The sequence below is a fragment of the Astatotilapia calliptera genome, chromosome 9, assembly GCF_900246225.1.
Source record: "Astatotilapia calliptera chromosome 9, fAstCal1.2, whole genome shotgun sequence".
In the NCBI taxonomy this organism is placed as follows: Eukaryota; Metazoa; Chordata; class Actinopteri; order Cichliformes; family Cichlidae; genus Astatotilapia; species Astatotilapia calliptera.
Window position 1 is genome coordinate 5083094 of NC_039310.1, and position 22842 is coordinate 5105935.

Below are 22842 nucleotides of genomic sequence, written 5' to 3' on the forward strand. Positions count from 1 at the left end.
CACTTGGAAATCTGTGATAACTTTGTATATTCATCCCCTGCTTTCTGAGGATGAAAAATTATTTTGTTTCTGACATGGTGCGTTCTCAAGTGACAGCTATACTGTGTGTGAATTGGAAGTTAACTGCCAGTTTTAACTTGACTTTACAAGCTTGAGCTATGGCTCAACCAGAGCCGCTACCAGCCTCGAACCGCGTCAGTATGTTTGCCTGCAAGCTGCAGTCACCAATAAAATGTTGTGTGTGTGTTTTCTTTCTGCATTCATAAATATCATTATCACAAATGTCTTTGAAATATCGTGATATAATTTTGAGCCTGTTTGCACATCCATAGTTTCAGCATAAATGCTGAGTAATGTGGTGATAATACCTCACAGCACAGTATACCTGAAAATCAGTGGCAGTATCACTGTACTGTAGTTTATGTCAGTTTGGACCAATACTGTTTTAAATGGCTTTATATTCTTATCTCCATATATCATTTTCTATTAGATTGAATTTGTGCCTGAGCTGTTTTTGGAAATAATAAGAACAGTTAATAATATATTTATATGATGTAGGTGCTGAAGAGCTTTTTATTTTTTATTTTTTGAGAAGTCGAAGCTTAAATATAACATCTGGTATCTAGCTGAGGAGAATAACTGGTCCCTAATTTTATAGCTCAGAGAAACCCAATGTTGCTACCACTCCACCTTATGATAATGAAATGTAGTTAATTACAAAGGAAACACAAACAAAATAGGAGCACTGGTTATTGTTGTCACGATACTCGAGTTTTAAAGTAAATACAGATACAAAGGAAGACACTAAATACTCGATACCATTTTCAGTACCATGGGGAAGATTTTGACCCCATTCTGCAACAGCACAAGTAACAAGTCATATCTTGATATGTTAACTAACTAATAAATGCAAAATAAGTATTTAACATTAAATTATTATCATTATTCATTTTAGAAAATGGTTTAGGTCATTTGATTACAGATTGTGAAGTTAAAATATATTCAAGAAACTACTAATAAGCCTAGTTATTGTGCTGCTCTACCCTAACACATCTAAATAATCTAATGTAGAAGAAGAGCATTATGGGACAGTGCGGTATTAGTTATGCTAACAAAAAGATGCACTCACCGGTCGCTGCCTGCATTTTAAAGCTGACCTCACTGTTGGCTCTAACAGAAAAGTTAACGTTTATGATCGTAGCAGGAATGACCCGCACTCGGCAGTGTGAGGCGAGTCTTTATTTACAGTGTGCTTTTCAGTACTGTTGTGCTTTCACCGGCAGCTTTTCAGCTCCTCAGTGCTTGGCAGCTCCTTCCTCTCACTACTACCACCTCGCTTCTTCTCTGGCCCCGGCACATTAGTGATGCTTTCCAATCGTGATGACCAGCCTCCCCTGAAACCACACCCTAAACCCTCTCCTCCACCCCCTCCCCTGCAGCTGAGCCACCAACCACTTCCCACCACAATCATCCTGTGCACATCTAACTGTAGCCTCTCATCCATCTCTCATCCATCATTCACCCTGCTCTGTCCGTCTCCAAATGCTTACATCCTCAGCTCTGCTCGCCAGTACTGAATTTTGCCTGTCCCACTCTGGATTTAACTCTTTACTTGCTCAGTTTAGTTCTCCACACTCAGTTCACCTGCTGTGCTGTACAGTCTGCAACCAGCCTGGTTCTCCATGGGTCCATAATCCACTCCATCCAAAACCCATTCATCCAGGGATAGTGATTCATCTAACCACAGTCTGCTAGCCTCTACCTTAATGAAAACAGATGGCTAATATCGGGTAGTTCCTAATAGTTGAATGGCTAATGTTAATGCGTTTGCTGGCCAGGTTAACATTTATAATAACTGTTTAATACGTCATTGTTTTTGAAAGGAGAGATTTACCGACCTCTGAAATTCCTCCTAAAGTGTAGCTCAGTGTAGCACATTAACGTTGCCGTTTTCAACTGTCAGCTGGAGAAGACAAAGATAGTGCAGTTGGTATTGAAATGGTATTGATACTATTGTAAATGAGTTTCTATATATAATTCAGAATAGATTTTTAGTATTGAATAATATCATGTTGTTCTTGTTTATTTGTTTTTTTCGTTTGACAATCTTAGCACCGGCTAAAACAAACAAACGAGGAAGAAGGCCATGAACCAACCTGGCCCATTCGATTGGACTGCATTGTGATTGTGTTTTTAAAATAATGTGGAGATATCGGATTGAGGTCTTTTGAAATATAAAGTCTAAATGAACAAAGGACAGAGTGCACTGAGCCTGTGAGGCACTTAGTACTGTAATGGTATTACAGAGACACCAGCCACAAGTCCCATCATCAGAGTGAGGGAGAGATGGAGACAGAGCGAGCATGACAGCGAGAGAGCAAACGCAGGCAGACATTCATAAATGGTGTACAGTGACTCTGTTTAGGAATGTGGGAATTGTGCGTAGGAGTAAGAGAGATACAAATAACACAGAATACCCATATCACCATGAAGTCATGTAGGTGTTTCCACTCCCACTAACCTCTATTACACAGGAAGTAGAAGTCAATTTTTCCTGTGACTTCACCTTCATATGACTGAAGATGCTACGTTAATCTCTGAGACATCTGTTCAACTTACTCTGAAATGTATTCTCGTCAGCATGGAGAAGCCTCCAAAACAGCTAATTGAATACAAACTACATAGTTTACATGTAGATAGATAGATAGATAGATAGATAGATAGATAGATAGATAGATAGATAGAGTGCGACTGGTACTAACACATTTCTTTGTATGCCAGGGTTTTAACTCCTACAGCATTAGCCAAGCTTTTGCCCCTTAAGCTACAGCCAACATGTTAGCTGATATAACCAGTAGTTTATCTTCCTGTTAGCCATTTTTCATATAAATATATATGAAAAATGGCATATAAAAACATATAAAAACTGCTTAGTTTAGACATAAAAAACCCAAGACAAAACAAACGAATGTTTTGATTTAATATTAGGGCTGTACTCAGACATTTAATTACTGTGGTGTTCAGTGTTGCCAGCTTTTAGAGTTTAGCCTTTTCATATCAGTGTAGTGGATGGCGATGGAGAAAGTCTGTAGACAGTATCTTTACACTTTGCAACAAAGTGCTGCTTTCCTAACATAGGAAAAGCCCCCCGCTCTCTCTGTTGTGTTCATTTTCAGCAAGGCTTATCAGAGTGACAGAGAGCAGCTGTGCACAGTTTGACTGAACAGTAAGAGACCTTTTGTTGCTTTTAACTTTTTCCCAGAGTTATCATTTTACACATAAATATAAACAGAATCACAGCACAGCTATAACTGCTGTGTACAGTTATTTTGTTTTTGCTAATAACGCCAGCTTTTCAAGTAAGAAAGTACAGTTAGGAAGTCAGAGTATCTGCCCTGCTTGCTGTTGATCAGAGACCCATGTATATTAAATGCTTCTTTTTCTCCTTTGAGCGCTCTGCAGAGCGTCTGCTAAATGCAAACAGCTTTGAGTTGCTGCTTACTCTTTTAGGTATTTTCTAATCTGGCATTCTTGCTCTTGAGTGTAACCTTGTTCTAAACGCTCGACTAACCCTTATCGAGGTAAAAGATAAGGCTCACTCTTTCGAGGATGCCAGTGTTCACAGAAGACAGACGGTTTGCAAGAGGAGCGAAAGAGGCCATCTTTTACTCTTGCTGTGAATGTGGGTCAGTGACCACCTCATAAGGGACAACCCACACTACGGTTTACATACCTGGGACTCTTTTGGTTTTAGACCTGAAGAAGCTGCTTGGATGAAAGTTGAAATGTCTTTAGAAAACACACAGAAGTGCATTCACCTTCTTTTCAAGCGCTTAAGACTACCATGACTTGGATTACTGAGAACCTACACAAAACGACCTCTTTGAGAGTGTTTTTCACTTGGATGGATGTTGTGAAGTGTTTTTCTTAAGCAAGGATGCAATCATCAATTTGTCTTCGGTTTTTCATTGTTTTCTGTATGTACGCAGTTATTTGTTATGGTAAAAGGACTGATATGTTCCTACTCTGAGCACTCAGAGTACTTTTTACTATAAGCCTCATTCACCCAGTCACACAGTGTGTTCAGTATGTTGCCCGAGGATAATTTGACATGCATACTAGAGGAGGTGGGGGGGGGGGCACCGACCTTCGATTGGTAGACGACGTGTTCCGCCTCTTAAGTAGAGTTGGATGTCTCGAGACTACTTTTACATGGTCTTGGTCTTCTCTTGGTCTCGACGGACTTTGGTCTTGGTCTTGTCTTGGTCTCGCTGTTTCGGTCTTGCTGTCTCAGATCGACATAGTGGTCGGGAGATTTGGAGTCAACAGTATCCATGACACACAATGTAACGTTTGATAACGTGTCATGCACAAGAGCATCAGCTCTAAGAGCCGTGCTTAGAGAGTGCTTTGTAGTGAATCAGAAGAGTCGACTCCCATTGAGCGAGAGCCGGCTCCTCACTTAATTTCCTTTTGCTGCTCAGCTCTCACACAGTGGCTCAGCTATGCTCCAATTCTCCATATTGTGTCCAATCACATGCGAGGATATAGGATAATATCATTATGTGAAAAACAGAGAGGGTGAGAGACACAACAGTCAAGTGGAGCGTGTGTCTGTCCTCTCAGTGAGTGAGTGAGACAGTAGACAGCGGTGAGGAGGGCTGTGCGAGTGCGTCGCAAAAACACATAAATATGCCTGACACCTGTAAACGAAGCAGCATCTGGCTGCAGTTTAAAGACTTTTTTGTCTTTGTCTTTGTCTTGGTCTTTGTCTTGGTCTTTGTCTTGGTCTCGTCTCGACTTTGTCTTGGTCTTAACTCGGTCTTTCTTGGTCTTGGTTTTGTCCTGGTCTCGATACCCTCTGGTCTTGGTATTGTCTTGGTCTTGGCGGTCTTGACTACTAGTCTACTCTTACGCCACAGATATTTGTCTTGAGGCCACTGTTGTTGGGATTTTGATGTGATACAAGTAAAAGTGATTTGAATTGAATAGCATTTTTACCAGAGGGGTGTAATTAGGGTTAACAAGCTGTGACAGTCTGGGAGAAATATTGATACCTAAAGGTCTGTGAAGGTTCTCAGTCATCCAGGTCATCGTAGTCTAAGGAGCTTGGAAAGAAAAGCGTCTGGACTTCTTTGAGTTCCTTGAAGACGTTTCACCTCTCATCCGAGAAGCTTCTTCAGTTCTAAGGGGCAAATGGTGGAGAGTCCCAGATTTGGTTTCCCCCCAAAGAGGGACAAAGGACCCCCTGATGATCCTCTACCTAATCACATGAGCCAAGGTGTGAAAGTGGGTGTGGGTCCCAATCAGCCAGGGTTTCGGGTGAGCTCATTGTGAAACCTGGCCCCACCCTATCATGTGATTTCCTGAGGTCAGATGGCCCAGGATGTGAGTGGGCGTTAAGGTGTCTGGGAAGGGATCTCAAAACTGGATTATAGATGGCAGAGAGTTGGTGTCGTAAACCCCCGCCTCTGTTCAAAGATGGTCGCTCACAGTGGACATAGATGCTTCTTTCACTCCTCTTTCAAACCATCTGTCCTCTCTGTCCAAAATGTGAACATTGGCATCCTCGAAAGAGTGACCTTTATCCTTAAGATGAAGATGGATGCTGAGTCTTGTCCTGTGGAGGTGGCTCTTCTATGTTGTGCCATGCGCTTGTGAAGTGGCTGTTTGGTCTCTCAGCATACACCACAGTTAAGTTAAGTTTAGGAGTTTTGTCTTTCGGGTGAACCAGTTTCTGTCTGAGTGTGTTGCTGGATGATACCTAAATATTTAATTTTGACAGTGTGAAGTGGGATGAAATAATGATCTCAGACATCTTCAGAATGAATAACATTATTCTAATTGTTCCAGTGTGTTCATTAGTTCATTCATTACCTGAATGTTTTTTTCAACATTTCAGCTTTCATAGAACTACCATGCTTTAACTAGCCATTAACATAGGTACTACAGTATAGAAAGATGGGCTGAAAGTAAGACATTGCAGTCATTTGTAAGTTTTTCCCAGTTTCAGAATTGTCAGAATGCATGTTTCAGGTGACAAGAACCCAAGTTACTTGGGGTTCAATCAAAGATGGATTTCTGATTGGCCTAACATCAATAGAAGTCATCAGTAAAACTGTCTCTAATGTCAGGAGTGTCATGGCGAGGAACGCTGGTGTATTTATGAAACGGACCCAAAAGCAGACACAGGAGAAATGAACTAAGGTTTAATAAAAAGTGAGCCTTTATTGTGGCTGATAACATAAAGAGGCAACAAGGCCAAACAAGGGAAAACCTAAACTGAAACCTCCACTGGAATAAACTAAGATTAACAATGAAAACTGTGACAACAAAATGAGCAAGAACCTAGATGTGAAACATGAACATGGAACGGTTTGGGATAAGGGGGGTTGTACTGCACTGGGTGAAAAATGATTTAAGTGACAGGAAGCAATTTGTGAAGCTGGGTGTCCATTCCTCATCATGCTTAGACATTGCTTGTGGTGTTCCACAAGGCTCTGTACTGGGTCCAAAATTATTTATTATTTATATAAATGATATTTGTAAGGCATCTGATATATTAAAATTAGTATTATGTGCAGATGAAATAAAAAAATTTTGTTCTGGGGGGAATCTAAAGGAGCTGCTGGATACAATTACTTCAGAAATGAAAAAATGGTTTAACAGGAACAAACTATCGCTAAATCTAAGTAAAACTAAAATAATCTTTTTTGGGAATTCCCTTAGAAGTGCACAGGTGCAGATTCATATAGATCATGTGGAAATTGAAAGAGTACTTGAACATACGTTTCTTGGTGTGATTATAGATGATAAATTAAACTGGAAGTCTCATATAAATCATATACATAACAAAATTTCAAGAAGTGTTTCAATCTTGAGTAAAGTAACACACATTCTGGACCACAAATCACTCCACAGTCTCTATTGTTCGCTGATTGCACCGTATTTGCATTAGTGTGCAGAGGTTTGGGGCAATACTTACAAATGTTTGCTAACATCAATGTTTATATTACAAAAAAGGGCCATAAGGATAATCCATAAAACTGGTTACAGAGATCATACAAATCCACTACAATTTGAGGGAGGAATTAAATTTAAAACATCCTCGTATCCGTACAACATTAAAAAGTTTTTGCATCTCTGTGTGTGGAGTGAAGCTGACTAAGTAAAGATATGAAGCAATGTCCAAGCATGGCGCAGTTTAAAAAGCCGTTTAAGGATTTGGGTTTTGCAGGGCACAGAAACGAGGTAGAGATTTGATAGGGTGTCCTTGTCCAATACTTTCATGTGTGTGCAGGTGCACGGGCATGTTGGTATGGGTATATATATCTGTAGGTTGTGTATCCTTTGAGGTGTTACTGGGGTTATTGAAAATATGTATATATGTGTATTTGTATATATGTATGTATGGATAGATAGAAAGATATATGTATAAAATAAATAAATAAAAATACACGTAACATATAACGTAATTGCAAGGAGGTATTTCTGTAGTCTATTGATTACTAGATAGTGGAAAAGGGGTGGGATTAAATAAGCTTATGCTTCTTCCTGCTCCTTTTTGAACATGAAACTTATATATAGCTCATCGTGGACTACAGGAGGAATGCTGACCCACATCCACCCATCCACATTAAGGGGACGGCTGTGGAGCGTGTGAGCAGCTTCAAGTTCCTGGGAGTCCACATCTCCGAGGATCTCACCTGGACGACCAACTGCTCCAAGCTGGTCAAGAAGGCTCACCAGCGCCTCTTCTTCTTGAGGACTCTGAGGAAGAACCACCTGTCCTCAGACATCCTGGTGAACTTCTATCGTTGCACCATCGAGAGCATCCTGACCAACTGTATAACAGTCTGGTACGGGAACTGCTCTGCCTCGGACCGGAAGGCGTTGCAGAGGGTCGTGAAAACTGCCCAGCACATCGCCGGAGCACCACTTCCTGCCATAAAAGACATCTACAGGAAGCAGTGTCTGAAAAGGGCTGGGAAAATCATCAAAGACCCCAGTCACCCATCACATGGACTCTTCACCCTCCTGCCCTCTGGGAGGCGCCACAGGAGCCTCCGGACTAAGACCACCAGGTACCGGAACAGCTTCTTCCCCACAGCTGTCAGACTCCCGAACTCTGCCTCCTGACATCTGACCCACGTTAAACTCATGGACTGAACATACACACACCCACAATGGACAACTGTACCCTCAAACACAATAATAACATGGACTGAACCACCACTCACAACCACTAGCACTTTATATAGCCTCTGTAGAAACTATCTACACCCTCACTTATCTTAACTGCACTACTGTATAGCTCTGTGTAAATAATCATTCTGTACATTCGATAATCTTTAATCCTACAACTGTTTGCAACTTGCATAGTTCACATTTCTGTATAGCTGTATATCTCAGATTCTGTAAAGTTATTTATTTCATATTCTGTATAGTTTTTCATATTTATATCCTGTTCATAGCCTGTACATAGCTTGTACTCACTACAGCCTGTACATACTTATAGTTATAGAATATTCACAACATACTTCATACCGTGTACATTATAACATACCATAATAGACCCATTTCTGTAATATACTCACATATCTATATTATTGATAATATATATTGTAATATATCTATATCACTAAAGCACTTCTGGATGGATGCAAACTGCATTTCGTTGCCCTGTACCTGTGCATGTGCAATGACAATAAAGTTGAATTCTATTCTATTCTATTCTATTTGTAGTTGTGTTTGCTCGTTTTCCTTTTGCTTTGCTTTGTTTGTTTGTCTCTTTTTAATTCTATGTTGTTGTACTTTTTCAACATGTTCAAAATAAAGATTCAATCAATCAATCAACATGAGCATGAGCAGTAGCAAAAAACCTGACGAGACTTGACATGACAACAACAGAGGACCCGGCAAAGAACAGAAGGAGGACTTAAATACACAGAAGGGTAATAAGGGAAGTGGACATGAGGGGGAAAGTAAAACTAAGCACCGTGAACATAGAAACAAGAGACGTTCAAAATGAAACAGGAAACATGGAAAAACATGAACTGGGACAAGCAAGCTTGACACAAGAGACCGAGGGAGCGAGAGAGGGACACAAGGGAACGCTACATTGACGGGGAAGCATAGAAAAAACATAAACCAGACTAAAACTCGACCAAGACAAACTAATAATAATACTAGAACTAAACATTATCTCATAAGACATCAACAATACAGAATAACACAAAAAGCTGGGACTCAGCCTCTGATAAGGAGTCGGGAGAAAAGGTTTTACGTCGTGTCCTAAAAGCAGCAGTACTCTCAGTCAATCTTCTCCAGTCAGAAGCTGAGACTTACAGTGTCCACTTATGCTGACCACTTTAACTGGTTTCGTAATATGAAGGTTGCAATGCATGCAGGGATTTGGTAATTACATAAAATGGTAAACTGTAAATGAGAATTTAAGGATTTTGTCACTCAGTAATTTTTATCATTTTACTGTATTTCTAAAAACACTGAGGTTTGAATTGTTGGTTGCACAAAATGAACACCAGTAAGTAATGGTTTCTTTGGAGTCTGCTTTTTTCACCATGTTCTGTATTTTTAGAAACAAGCAGTCATTAGAGAAATGGTGATGGTAGTCTGAATAATTCATGTGGAAAATGATCCCCTGTTTGCAGCTGGATACCAACTGGCTCAAAAGCAACAACATCAACAACAGTAAAGTCCTGCTTTTCTATTAATGTACGAGCCATAAGAACCTAATGATAGTATGTGTTACAGACAATTACAGAGCCACAGCATATGTTTACTTTAATTATTTTAAGTGCATTTTCCAGATTCTAGCCATTTGCGAATACTTTCTCTCCCACACGTCACTCAGAAGCCAAACGACTGGAATAGTTAACATGAACTAAGCTTGCATGCGGTCTTGCTGCTCCCTTTTCCTTGTCAGAGCATCGAGTATGTTTGAGACAGAGCAGAAAAACATGGAGCTTTAGTATGACCTTAATCTGCTTGTGTGTGTCCCCCAAACGCACACACATACAACCCAAGCCCTGTCCTTCTCTTGTTTCTCAGTAGCCAGCAAGTGATTTGTCACTGCTGTCACTGAATAGTTAACAAATAAACTAATTTAAACAGATAAATGTTTAGTTTTATACACGTACATCCAAACCAAATCTCTTTTTTCATAATCAGAGGCTGCCTCTGGGTTCACTTCGGCACAGATCCAAGCAGGGACCAGGCTGACCAGCAGAGTTTACTTTACCACTTTGCACAGGCCTACACTACAGAAATCTAAAGTCTGTGTTCTTCTGGAGCTTACCTGGCAAGGCAAAGCACACGAATTCTCAAACCCCAGTTCAGGAAAACTTCACTCAGAGATTCTGCGTGTGTCAGCTGGGTCCAGCTCACTACTTAAAGCAGGGGTGTCCAACTCCAGGCCTCGAGACCGGTGTCCTGTAGGTTTTAGAGGCCTGGAGTTGGACACCCCTACTTTAAAGGGAAAATTGATTAGACTGGGAGCACATGTGCTCCCCATCTCTTCTCCTGAAGCTGAGCCAAAATCTACAACCCTCTGCTGCAAGATGTTATAGTTATCTCCAATAAATGACCATGTACAACTGGAAATTGAATGTAATTGTGTGATTCATTTAAAAACACCTGTTAGATCGTCTCTCTGATCGGAATTAAAGATGTTTTTAAATCCTTCTGCAGCAACCATCACTACCAGATTCTATTCATATATCTTGTATTGTATTTTATGCATTGTGTTTTTTCCCCATCATCATTAATCCCATTTTTTTCTCCACAGCTGAGACCCAGGTCTGCTTCAGGTACTACCATGGTGTCACTGGGGCACTGAGGGCAACCACACCCAGTGTAATCATCAAGAAGGGCTCAGCGCCTGTGAGTCTCTCATCACTTTATCTCCTTATTGTGACCCATGCAGCTTTGTGGAGATTCTCACTCAGTGTCTCGTGGCTCGCTGGGAATGACAGTTCGGTTTATTCATTAGCGCTTACTTCCATCGGTTAGGTCAGTCATTCAAGTTTTAAGAGAAGAGACAAGCTGCTCTTAAAATAAGTTAGCTGCAGTTGCACCTATGCTGAATGAACTTGATCCGCTGAGTACACTTGCATCTGACATGTCTTAAACAGACTGCTTTTACAGTTAAACCCCAAACAGAGGTTAAACAGCACAGAGTTGATTTGTCCCTTTAACACTTAGCAAATACGGAGAGATGCTTATTGGTATAGACCTTATCGCAGTACCCAGACTTTAGTGTCATGGGAAGGTCATGGTGATAGAAGGGTGTTATAGACAAGCGACACAGTAATTATTAAGGACAGATTTTAGCCTTGCAGTGTCCACCAGTTGAGCTTTTTAGGGTTAAAGGCAAGGGCTAGGGTTAAACTCAAATTACTCCTTTACATGAAGTTTTCACCTATCCAACTGGAAATTGTTTGACAGAAGAACAGTGAGGCCAAAATGCACGTAGGAGACTTAATTTGAAAGCTGTCGTTGTCTAGTTCCTGAAGCTTATTTACCATGAAGCTAATGCTAACCAAGCCTCTTAAATGGGAGAGGGGAGACAGTGTCACTGTCGAGGGCTGGAAGCAAGCCGACACAGCTCATACTTTACAACTTGAAGGTTATAACATTCTCATATTACTGCCAAAAGTATTTTCCCATTATGAACAAAATGTTTGAAATGATAGTTGAAAGAGAGTCCTTCAAACTATTTGAGTTTGTAACCTTTATTGAGCTTCATTTATTTGTTGATTGCTGTCCATACATCCACTTTAGGATGCTCCAAAAATACTGTAGGCAAGAAGAAATACTTGCAGACCAAATGACTCAACCTGTGGTTAAAATGCATCTCTTAATGTTGCTAACTCTTACAAACTGCCTTTTTAGCAGAGGAACCTCACCTCGTATTTGATATTTGCTGTAAGAAAGGCACATCTGTTCAAGCTTCTTCAGATCTGTGCACTAAGTGACTTTTCAAGGTGTAAATCTCATGCTGTCAAATAGTGCGTGAACACTGTATAAGCAGTAATTATGTAGAAATGCAGTGTTTTTAACAATCCTATTATTCATCAGTGTATCACACAGCATTGTCCTAAGGTCTGTATCAGTCAGTTGCTGTCATCAAGAGGGTGCCCGACAGGGTGATTGGATTTCCATGTTTCCCTTCCCATTCTGCTGCTGTGGGACCCTGGAAATGCTGATGGCCCTAGAACCTGATCTGTACTTGCTTCCTGAGGACAAAGGAATAAAAATAACCACCACAGAAAAAAGACAGGAAGGGAGGGAACAAGTAGAGAGAGCAGAAATCCTGTCCAGTTCAGGTAAGTCATTCAGGTATTTGGAGACAAGTGCTAATGCGGCTGGAGCCTCCCACATCACAAGAAGAAGAAGGAAAATAATTGGAGACGAGAAGAAAGGACATGGAGAGCCGGGATAGCATTACAGAGTGAATCGTCTGAGCTTGTTTACTGTCACCAGTCAGAAACTGTCAGATGCAGCAGAGAGAGAAGACATTGTGTTTGTTTGTGTACGTGTGTGATGGATGGCATGTGTCTCCAGCTGGGGCTACTGTCTCCCAGTCACCCTAACAGGAGCGGTAGGAGGACAAGGCTAGGCTGGATAACATGGGTAACTGTACATATCTATTCCAACCTGTTCATGTGTTTCCTTTCTGTTCATCTCTTTGGTTTACTTGCATCAGCTTAATAGACGTGTCAAATTGATTGTGATGCAGTAAACATAGAGTCAGCTTATCATTGTCATATGTAGATCATTGTCTGATCTATTATGCACAAAACCTAGCCAGTGGTTAAAAAAATGTATTACAAAAAGTAGGACATTTGCTTTTGGTCATTTTTTTCTTTGTTGTAACAATGGCAATAAATCTTATACCTAAATGGTAAATAGTGCTTTTCTACTTTTTCTGAGCGCTCCAAGCATTCATGGGTTGAGCAGCGCAATTGAGTATGTGGGTTATACCCATGAAAAATCTCCCAAATCTTGTGTTCTGGTGCCAAACAGCTCATTCTGCTATTGACTCTTGCTTGGTGTTGTTCATTTGATTGGAAGATTGAGGTTCGAAGAGACAAGAAACACTGGTACTTTAAGAGCTTTTTTCATAAGAGAGAAATGCTGGTTGAAGAATGGGATAGCGGTGTGTAACCAAGCCAGAGACAGCATGAGCAAGACATGGCAGGCTGTTGGAGCCGTGCATGGTTCTTTCTCATGCTGCTGAGGACCTTATTCATTTTAAAGCCTTTTCCTTACAAGCCTGGCACTATTTAAGAGGAAATAAACAGGCTTTCCACTGGTATAAGATTTATTGTGAAGAAGCATTGTTACAACAAAGAAATTGACCAAACATAAATTTCATTAGAAGTTTATTTGATGATGCTGTAATGCTGTGCTTTAGCATCGCATAGTTTTATTTAGCCTTACCTGAGACAGGTCATCGGCAAAAGCTCTCCTTGGACCACTGTCTTAGACAAGAACTGGGATTCTCCAGGTATAGCCTTGTACCTACTGCCATAGCTTCGACATGGTAGCAGAACAGGAAAGGAGACAACATGTGTGTCTCTTTTCCATTCCTGAAAAGAACTTTTGATTCGTTGTCCTTGGAGTACTCTGTATGTCATCCCTTTGTAGGCCTGGCTGCTTTCTCATGGTTATAATGCTGATGTGTAGAGGGAACAGTTTTCCTGCGTGGTTAGTGGAGGACCCTGTCTTGCAAAAACTAGCAGAGTGGTCCCAGAGGTAACAATCAGTCAGCTCTTTCTGTTAAAGAATATCTTGCCTAGGACAGATAGTGGTGCTCTTTTGTTGATAGCCTTTCTTTGGCAGCTTAATGAGATTACTACCTTTCTATTCTTAAGCAGAGACCTACTCGATTATACTCGATTGATGAATAAACTACAAAACCAAATCACCAAAAAAAAACACCAAACATGTCCAAATATGGTTACTTTTGTCTCAAAAAAGAAAGCAAAAGTGATAATGCTGAAGCTTCAGAAACCAGTGGGTGACTATATAGTGGTTATGTCTATCATCTGGAGTCCCAGAGCCATAGCAATAGCTTTGTAACTCTTTCCATACTGATGCCAGTGACTTTGTTTCTTAGATGTTCTTGAGTTTCTTTAGGTCGCGACATGAAGTGTTGCCTCCACCCCCCCCCCCCCCACCACCAGCAGAGTCCAGCTAAAAGATAAAACACATTTACTTCAACGCTTCTCCATTTATGAAATGCACTGTCAGAGCAACTTCCTGGGTCATTTTAACTGAAGTGCAAAAAGCACCAGTCCCATAAAATGCAGCCAACAGATCAGCATTAGATGATGGCGTTCCCCGTCCACCCCCACCAGCCCTACTCTCAACGCTGAACTGACATAACCTACTTAACATTACCCTCCCACTCCCTGTCTCTCTGCTCATCCACGCTAACTGATTTAGCTCAGACTCAGACTTTCCGTCTTCAAAGGCAGTGGGTGTATTAAAATATCTTAATACCAGGGTGTATCTGACCTGCAATCAGATGGGGATGCACTTTGTAAATGTAAGCTCTCTTTCGGGGTTGCAATGGTTGGAGAGAGGGGTACTGTTATTTCCATAGAATCAGTCTCGTCTTACATCATTTAAGATTCTTGCAACACTTGAAGGATGCTCATGAATTATACATACTTTTCCTTTCTTTTATACTTTTAGTGTCTTAGTGTTTGGTCTTTCTCTGAAGTGGGTGGTAAATGATATAAAGTGAGCGCACTTTAGAGCGCACAGATGGATGCATTTGTCATTTGGTTTATCGTGAGATTAGACCCACTGCAGAGACCCATGGTGGCACTTCTCTCCATAACTGTACTCAGCAAGGCAGATTAGCATCTCATTAAAATGAATTGGTCTAAACATCTGTCATTTCCTTCATCCCTTTATCTTGTTGTTTTCTCTGCTGGAATTGTTTCTGTTGTTTTGTTTCCAGTCAGTTGCATAAGCACTGAGAGTGATGCAGCATTTTGTGTGTCGTTGTGGAAAATTCTGACAGCCTGACAAAAAAAAAAAGCTTTTATGCAACAGAAGTGTAACTGTACATACAAAACTCATAAATCTGTGTAAACCTATGTTTCAGTAGACCTTGTCTTTATTTAAGTGTCCAGTTTAAGCACAGTGCTGCCTCCTGACTAATGCTTTAAACGTGGCAGCACTACTAAATTCTTTTTCCTTTGAATCCATAAGATCAATAATTATTTTGTTTCCACAGACTAACTATTTGATCAGCTTTTGTTTACTGCAACAAGACTGGGTCATATCATACTACACTATACAATGAAGAATTATCTGTTTGCCCAACCACCGAGGATGCCTCCTCAAACTACTGGTTGTTTATTTGAAACTGATCTGTCTCAAAGTGCGATAAAGAAAAGAAAACACTGAAAGAACTTGTATAAAGTATAATGTATAAAGAAGTGAGAGGTGGCTCAAGACTTTTGCACTGATCAGGACTGAGGTTAGAACTACCATCTACAGCCACACACAGCTGCTCAGCTGTTAACTCTTGTCATTTCTCAGCTGTTGTAGCATCAAGTGCTTGTGATATACAGATATTTTGTAAATTAATTCAACATTTTCTTAACCACATGCTCTAAACGTAGTAAATCCTTCTTCATTTCTATCCTCAGAAAAACAAAACTTATTTAACATAAGCTTTTTGACTTTAATAATTTAGTAGGAAACGGCTTGGATATCCTTACAATCCTCTTCCTATTGCTTTGGCATGTAAGGAAAGTCAAACATGGGTGCTATATGTTAAAGCAGATGAACGATGGGAGGCTTTACACTCCCCTCCATTTCCAGGATCATGAGGACAGAGTATTGATCTGAGCACGCTGTCGGCCTCACTGAAAGCGGAGCTTTAGCAAACACTGTTGAAATGAAGCAGGCCTAAACGCGCATGCATCATTACGTTTCTCTCACCGTGTTCTTTTTGTTTACGAACACCTATTAACTCTTCACATCTGTGTGTGTGCGTCCAGGTACTGAAGCCAGTGGTCAGTCCTGAAGTCAACCATGGACTGGGCAACAGAAGACTTATTAACTTTAACCTGTCAGGTAGGCTGCTTCACTTCAGCTACAGGACAGTGACTTGTGTGTAACTTTACTAATGTGTATATCCAAACTAGAATATATAGTAAAAATTTAAGTTCAGCTTCACAAATCTGACATCTGGCTTCCTCTGCATTCCTGTGCCGTTTAACAAAACAGAAGATACATAGAACAGCTCGTTGTGAGAAAACAGTTTTACCAACTGCAGACACTCCACAGTTGCCTGTGAAGGTTAATAGACGGTTTAAATAAGCCGCTGCTACACCCTGAAGGTTTTGCTGGGAAAAGTCAGCCAGTGCTCAGCTGCAGAGAGAGAACAGCATGGTTGCACATCCCTGTGGCTCATCCTCTGGAGTGAGTACATGCAAAGTAATATCGATATAATCCAGGCAATTTGGAATAACTGGTTATGTTAATCCGAAGCATTTTGTTCATCACCAAGTTAACAGCTTTCTCAGCTAACGCCATTATGTTCTTGTGACAGTTCTGACAGAGGCTCATGCAGTACGTTAGGAACAATGTTTTTATGGAGGCTTTACAATTTCTAACAGTAAGTGACAGTCGTGCTGCAGTATGCAACGCATGCATTACTTCAGTCTTCAGCCACTGGAGCCAGTACAGTATCTCAGTATTTTCCAGAAAGCGGATTCAAAGTACTTGAAATGATACATTAAATCATTAAAAGATGTCATAAGACAGTCGTAGGAAGTCTGTCTGTGTCGCTGTTACAGTGCTCAGCACACTATATGACGTTCTTTCAGCACTAGTTTCTAGGATGATTTGAACTGGAATTACTGGACACTGCATCAGCCTAATAAAAGCTGCATTTTCACTGCACTCGTTTGCCTTTGGGTCCTCAATACTCCCACACTTGTTTTAGACCTGATGTTTCTAAACACTTATTGCCATCTCCAGGATTTCCAAGCTGAAGTTGGCTGAGAGCAGAAAGCTGTTTACTTGGTGTTCAGGATTAGTCACTAAGCTAACATGAATGTTAGCCTGTTGTTATTAGAAAATGGTAAGATTAACTTCAAAGTGTTCTTCCACATTATCTAGATTATATCTATATTCAGAAATACACATTACTTAGCATATACTGACTTCAGAGGATGAGCCACAGCATGTCTCTGTGCTCTCCATCTGCAGCTGAGCACTGCCTGATTTTTCTCTGCAGGGGAACCTCCAGGTTATGTAAATCATATATTACCTTCAAAGGCTACTGTGCAGTGTCTGTAACTGGAATGTCTGTTTTATTAGAAAGAAAAAATGGAATACAGAGAAAGCCCAGATATTCCAGTTTTCCACCACGGTTACATTTGTGAGTCTGTGCAAACCCCCAGGTGAGCCCGTGACCTTACGTTGATGTGTTAATGGTCTCGTGTCGAGGCAGTCTGGACTTGTTGTAGTGATTTCTCTGCTGCCTATTTGATGTTATTTTAATTTGGGGTAACTCAGACGTGTCAGCCCTCACTCCTTTCTGCGGTTATGTAATTCATGTTTTTTCCCCCTTTGTAGTTTAAGACCAGACTGGGCAGCCTGCTGTTTTATTTTTTCCAGAGTAAAACCTTTATTTGTGCTGGTGCTATAGAGGGGAAGTCTCCCAGCCGTCCATTTGTGCTGATTTTTAATTCTTAGAATGTTTTTAAACAATGTGTTTTATGCTCTGTCACACATCGAGTGTAAGCGCACTGTTGGGATTTAGCTAAAGAATAAATGTGGAAAAAGCCTCACTGTGGACTGCTGTGATGTAATTGTGCTGACGTGTAGATCAGTAAGGCTGAGGGTGGGCTAAAGCTGTGAGTGTTTCCAGGAGCACAGCAGGGATCAGAAACTGAACATGATCTCTTTATTCAGAGTAGTTTGTATATCTGTGGTTTTGTCTGGTGAGAATCTTTCTAAACGTATTACCTCTAAAAATACTTAGTCTAAACAAGCTGTAGCTTTAACTAAATGAACATCGGAATCATAGACTAATAGAAACCAGACACACGTGTGTCTTCACAATTTTACAAAACTGTGTGTGTGAATCTTCAGACCTCCAGGCAGTGGGACTGAAAAAGGGGATGTTCTTCAATCCAGACCCGTACCTGAAGCTGTCCATTCAGCCCGGAAAGCACAGCATCTTCCCGTCTCTGCCACACCACGGCCAGGAGAAACGTTCCGGAGTGGTCTGCAACACTGTCAACCCTAAGTGGAGCACAGAGGCAAGCCTTCGCAATTTCTCTCCTGTGTGTTGCTTGCATGCCATCTTTAGACTCTCAGAGTGTTTAAATGACAGTATCAGTATCCATCCTTGGCCTTTCCTGCAAAATGCAGGCTTAAAGCTGGAAACCTAAAGTCAATCACATGTTTTGAGTAAGTTTGACTTAACCAGGAGGAAATGTGCATTCTTTAAACAGTACACTACTTCTATCACCTCTGGCTTTAAAAGCAGCGATTAAACAGCATATTCGTAGATACGTTTTGTTGAGAGCATTTCAAAGATGGAAACACCATCACCTGATCTACAGTCTAATCTTCAAAGATTTACTTCATAGAGATATTTTCGCTTGTTTTTATATTCCATTCTTTTTAGCTTTCACATGTCTCCATGTTTGATGGTATTCTCATCTAATGAATGCTGGCATAAAGGCATTGTTTCCTATTTAGACCAGATTGTGGTGGTTCATGCACAAGTACATGCTGTTTGTGTTTGTGATACAGACCAACTCTCCTTAGAGAATGTCTGCATTAAACTTAAGCTTAGCCGCCAATACAGTGCATAACAGCAACAAGTGTTTTCTAGTGCCATGCTGTGAAAGATGGAAACAGCTTTCATTAAAGGCATGTAACGATCCCTTGTTTATTTGTGCTGCTATAGATTGGTGGTCTAATCAGGATATAGCCTGCCTCTTGCTGTATGACAGCTGGGATGGGCTTCAGCCTCCCTGACATCTTAAAATGGATGCTGCTAAACAGAAGGACCATTCAAAACAAATTGAGGACCTTATTCCTAAACACGGACCAGAAAACTGCACTAATTGTGTACAAATTATGCAGGAAACCGTCCCCACCACAGACTCAAACATGACAAACCTCTCATACCACCTGTGCAAGAGTCAAGTGAAAGAATATAGAGATAGTTTACGGATGTGACGCAAAAGAGAGCCGTCAGATGCTCCAAATAAACCTTAGACTTAAACGTTAGAACAGGCTTTTCGCAGCACACCGTGTGATAAATACAAAGAAAACATATCTAAAAATATATAGTTTCATGCATCGGTCAAAACACTCAACTCCAGGTACACGACGCTCAGCGGAAAACACTTCACACAAGTCAAGTTGCCAGAGATTCACAGAATTTACAGAAAATTGACTATTTTGTGAATTATATTGTTATTGGCTGAGAAATGTTTTATATCGGGATATGAGATTTTGGTCACATCGCACAGCTCTATCATATCGGTGTATTTATGTTCCCAGCAGGTGCGCGAGGTCTTGTGACCAGGGCTTGCAGGCCAGCACACTAGATTAAAGAAACCGTGACAGAGCCTTTGTTTCTGTGGCTCCCAGACTCTGGAACTGTCTCCCGTTGAGTTTGAGATCTGCAGACTCTGTCAGTTCTTTTAAAAAGCTCATCTTTTTAAACGTTTTTTTTATGTTCTAGCTTCTGTGAAGCACTTTGTGATTTTATCTTGAAAGGTGTTACATAAATGCAATTTCACTTACTTATTTATAATTCATCCACACACACATTCACACACTGGTGGAGGCAGCTACAGTTGTAGCCACAGCTGCCCTGGGGCAGACTGACAGAAGCGAAGCTGCCATATCGCACCATCGGCCATCACCAGTAGTAGGCGGTAGGTGAAGTGTCTTGCCCAAGGACACAACGACCGAGACTGTCCGAGCTGGGGCTCTGACCGGCAACCTTCCTGTTACAAGACGAACTGCCAACTCTTTGAGCCACGAAAATTTAGCATTACTGTAGTGATAATAGGAACTGTGAAGCTTACACATTCCTTCCAGTGACAAAATGTCAGAATGTTATACCGTTTCCACATGATGTGATTTTTTGCTTTAAGTTGTTATTAATGGATTTATGAACAAGGCTACTGTGTGTAACCCCAGAGGAGTATTAGAGCTACAGAGAAGCTGTTTGACCACAAGGAGACACAAAGTGCCTCAAGAACTGATACAAAGGCACCCAAATTACAAAAACAAATAAAAAAAGGATTGTGCAATTGTAAAAACAGGCAAACATACAAGGGAAATATGACCAGAAACCGCAGAAGGCAGTGAAGAAAAATGTATGCAGTTAAATGCAGAACGACTGCAAATAAGCAAAAAACAAAACAGGAACTGGATGGAAGTAAAAATAGATTTTAAATGAACACAAATGGATGCGAATGGGATGTTCAGAATGTCTGCAGAAAGACACAAAATCATCATTACTGGATGGCATATAACACGAAAGACAATAAAATCATTAAAAAAAAACAGTGAAAAGAGACAGAAAACCAGTATGAGAAGAGTCAAGTCTGTACAATCAGAAGCAAAATGATTCTGAAAAAGCTCAAAGGTTTGAATCACACTGACTTCACATAATCATTTCTTCTTTTTTGTGGGAGAAACTATTTCCAAACATGCACTAAGTTTAGTCAACCTGCTATTTTCAGATAACTAAATGCTTCTGGTCTTATTTTCAGTGATGTTTGAAGAAATGTAGCCTGAAAATCTGTTAGTTTGGTTGAATCATGACGGGTAATACAATAATAATACAATGAGCAAAATTTAAGTTATTCAAGCAAATTCACTGTCTGGATGGTGTACCACAAAAAAGTCAGGAAAATAAATTCTATTAATCATTAATATTATTAATGACTTGTGGCTATGTGGTTAACACATCCACCTTATACATAGAAGATCCTAAGTAAGGAGACGAACCCAGTGTCATGGGGTCAAGTGAGGCTAATGTCTCAAGGTTAGCATCAGGAAGGGCGTCTGGTCTAGAATCTGCACCAACTCAAAGCTGTGGATACATCCACTGTGATGACCTCTTAAAGAAGCAGTTGAAAGTACCAATGGTAAATATAAAATGGTAAAGGGCCTGTATTTGTACAGCGCTTTACTTAGTCCCTAAGGACCCCAAAGCGCTTTACACTACATTCAGTCATCCACCCATTCACACATACTGGTGGTGGCAGCTACACTGCAGCTGTCAATGTTAATAATAAACATTTTAGTTCTCTGAAAATCATCCAAAAGGCCCCAAATCAAAAACATGGTGAAGTCCAGCACCTGAATTAGCAAAGGTGAAGCATGGCCAATACCAGCTGGCTCCAACTGTCACATGACACTGTGTGGCAGGCAGAAGGTGAAACCCAATACAGGACTCTCAAGACGAGAGTTTAACTCTGACTAGACAGAAACCAGGAACTGACTGTGTGACTAATAAGCTGGAAGCAGCTACAGTTATACAGCTCACACAGGGCACACAGCAAGCAGGACGACACAACAAAACAAAAACAGAAGCAAACTGAGGGTTTAAATAAAGATTAGGCCAGAGTGGAGAAACTTGGGGAACACAGCTGAATAGAATCAAAATTCTCTTCATTCCCCAAATTGTCGTATTATATAATTTCTCTTATTGTTGAAACAACAGAAGCATTTACAAAGCAAAATGTCCTGCTGCGCCCCGTACAGCACCAGAAAGGATAGTTAGGGTGAAATCAGTGTAATCCATGAAAATCGTGTTTGCTTTGTGAAAAGCAAAAGCACCTAATTATTGTAGACTTGCTGGAAATTACTCTACAATCTGTTGTGGACAAAGCAAATGAGCGGCATAGGAGGAAAACAGAACACAAAAAATGTAAAAAACAAAATATGACGTTAATGTTAAAAGAGTCCGCTACATTTAATTTCCCCACTCGTGCAAAATATATTATGTTAAATCTGTTTGTTTGTTTTTTAGATTCATTCCTTTGTTTTTGTATCCAGACATCACAAGCAGGGAGTAGCTCTAACAGAGGAACTGATTATATGCCCTTGTTACGACCCGGCTCAAAAGCCACAACATAAAAAAGGAGACGAATACCAGAGTGTCGGTGAGCAGAGGTTTTATCTTAAAATGGAAAACCAGGTTGGCTAAAATGGCTGGTGCCACCGAGGCAAAGACAAGCGAGCTCTCTGGGAAGCTTGCCTCAGGTATGCTTTTATCCACACCTGACTAGGTGTGGATAAATGAGGTAGCCAGATATTTGACATGGTTTAGGGACTGCATTGTGAACAATACAAAATGTGAATAAGCAGTAACCATTGTTTCAATAGGAGATTATAAATGAGGTGATGCCAATCAGCACTGTTCTGTGCTTAAGCTTCTACATGATCTGGAATAGAACAGGCATAACTATGCTGTGACCCTGTGATTTGTGCACAAGCTCCACTGATCGCAGGATGTGCTGTGGCACAGTCTCTATCTTTATTATGTCCCTCAGGAGACTCATACAGAGATTTAATGTGGTGTCCCAGTTGACAGCATCCACTCAGCTCTAAGTCACTTTCCTTTTTCCAAACTGATCCCATTTTGAGCGAGCTGCTCAGCTTGCTTGGCAGTGATGTACTGTGTCAACTCTAATGGAACATGCTGGCTCATCCAGCAGACTTTCCATACTGCAGTCCAGCACTGCGCTGTATGAGACACAATTTTGAATCAAAACTGAATGTTTAATATGGCTTCCTGTCTGT

At 40.6% G+C, this 22842-nt stretch overlaps 1 protein-coding gene across 4 annotated transcripts in view; it reads left to right on the forward strand.

The window, feature by feature from the left end:
- The window catches only part of hecw1a (HECT, C2 and WW domain containing E3 ubiquitin protein ligase 1a), a 91564-nt gene that overhangs the window by 22394 nt on the left and 46328 nt on the right, over positions 1 to 22842 (forward strand). For all 4 annotated transcript variants that reach the window (XM_026179143.1, XM_026179145.1, XM_026179142.1 and 1 more), the window contains 3 exons: positions 10808 to 10902; positions 16047 to 16122; positions 18151 to 18320. In XM_026179143.1, the coding sequence (XP_026034928.1) occupies positions 10808 to 10902; positions 16047 to 16122; positions 18151 to 18320 (341 nt within the window). The remainder of the gene's footprint in view (positions 1 to 10807; positions 10903 to 16046; positions 16123 to 18150; positions 18321 to 22842) is intronic.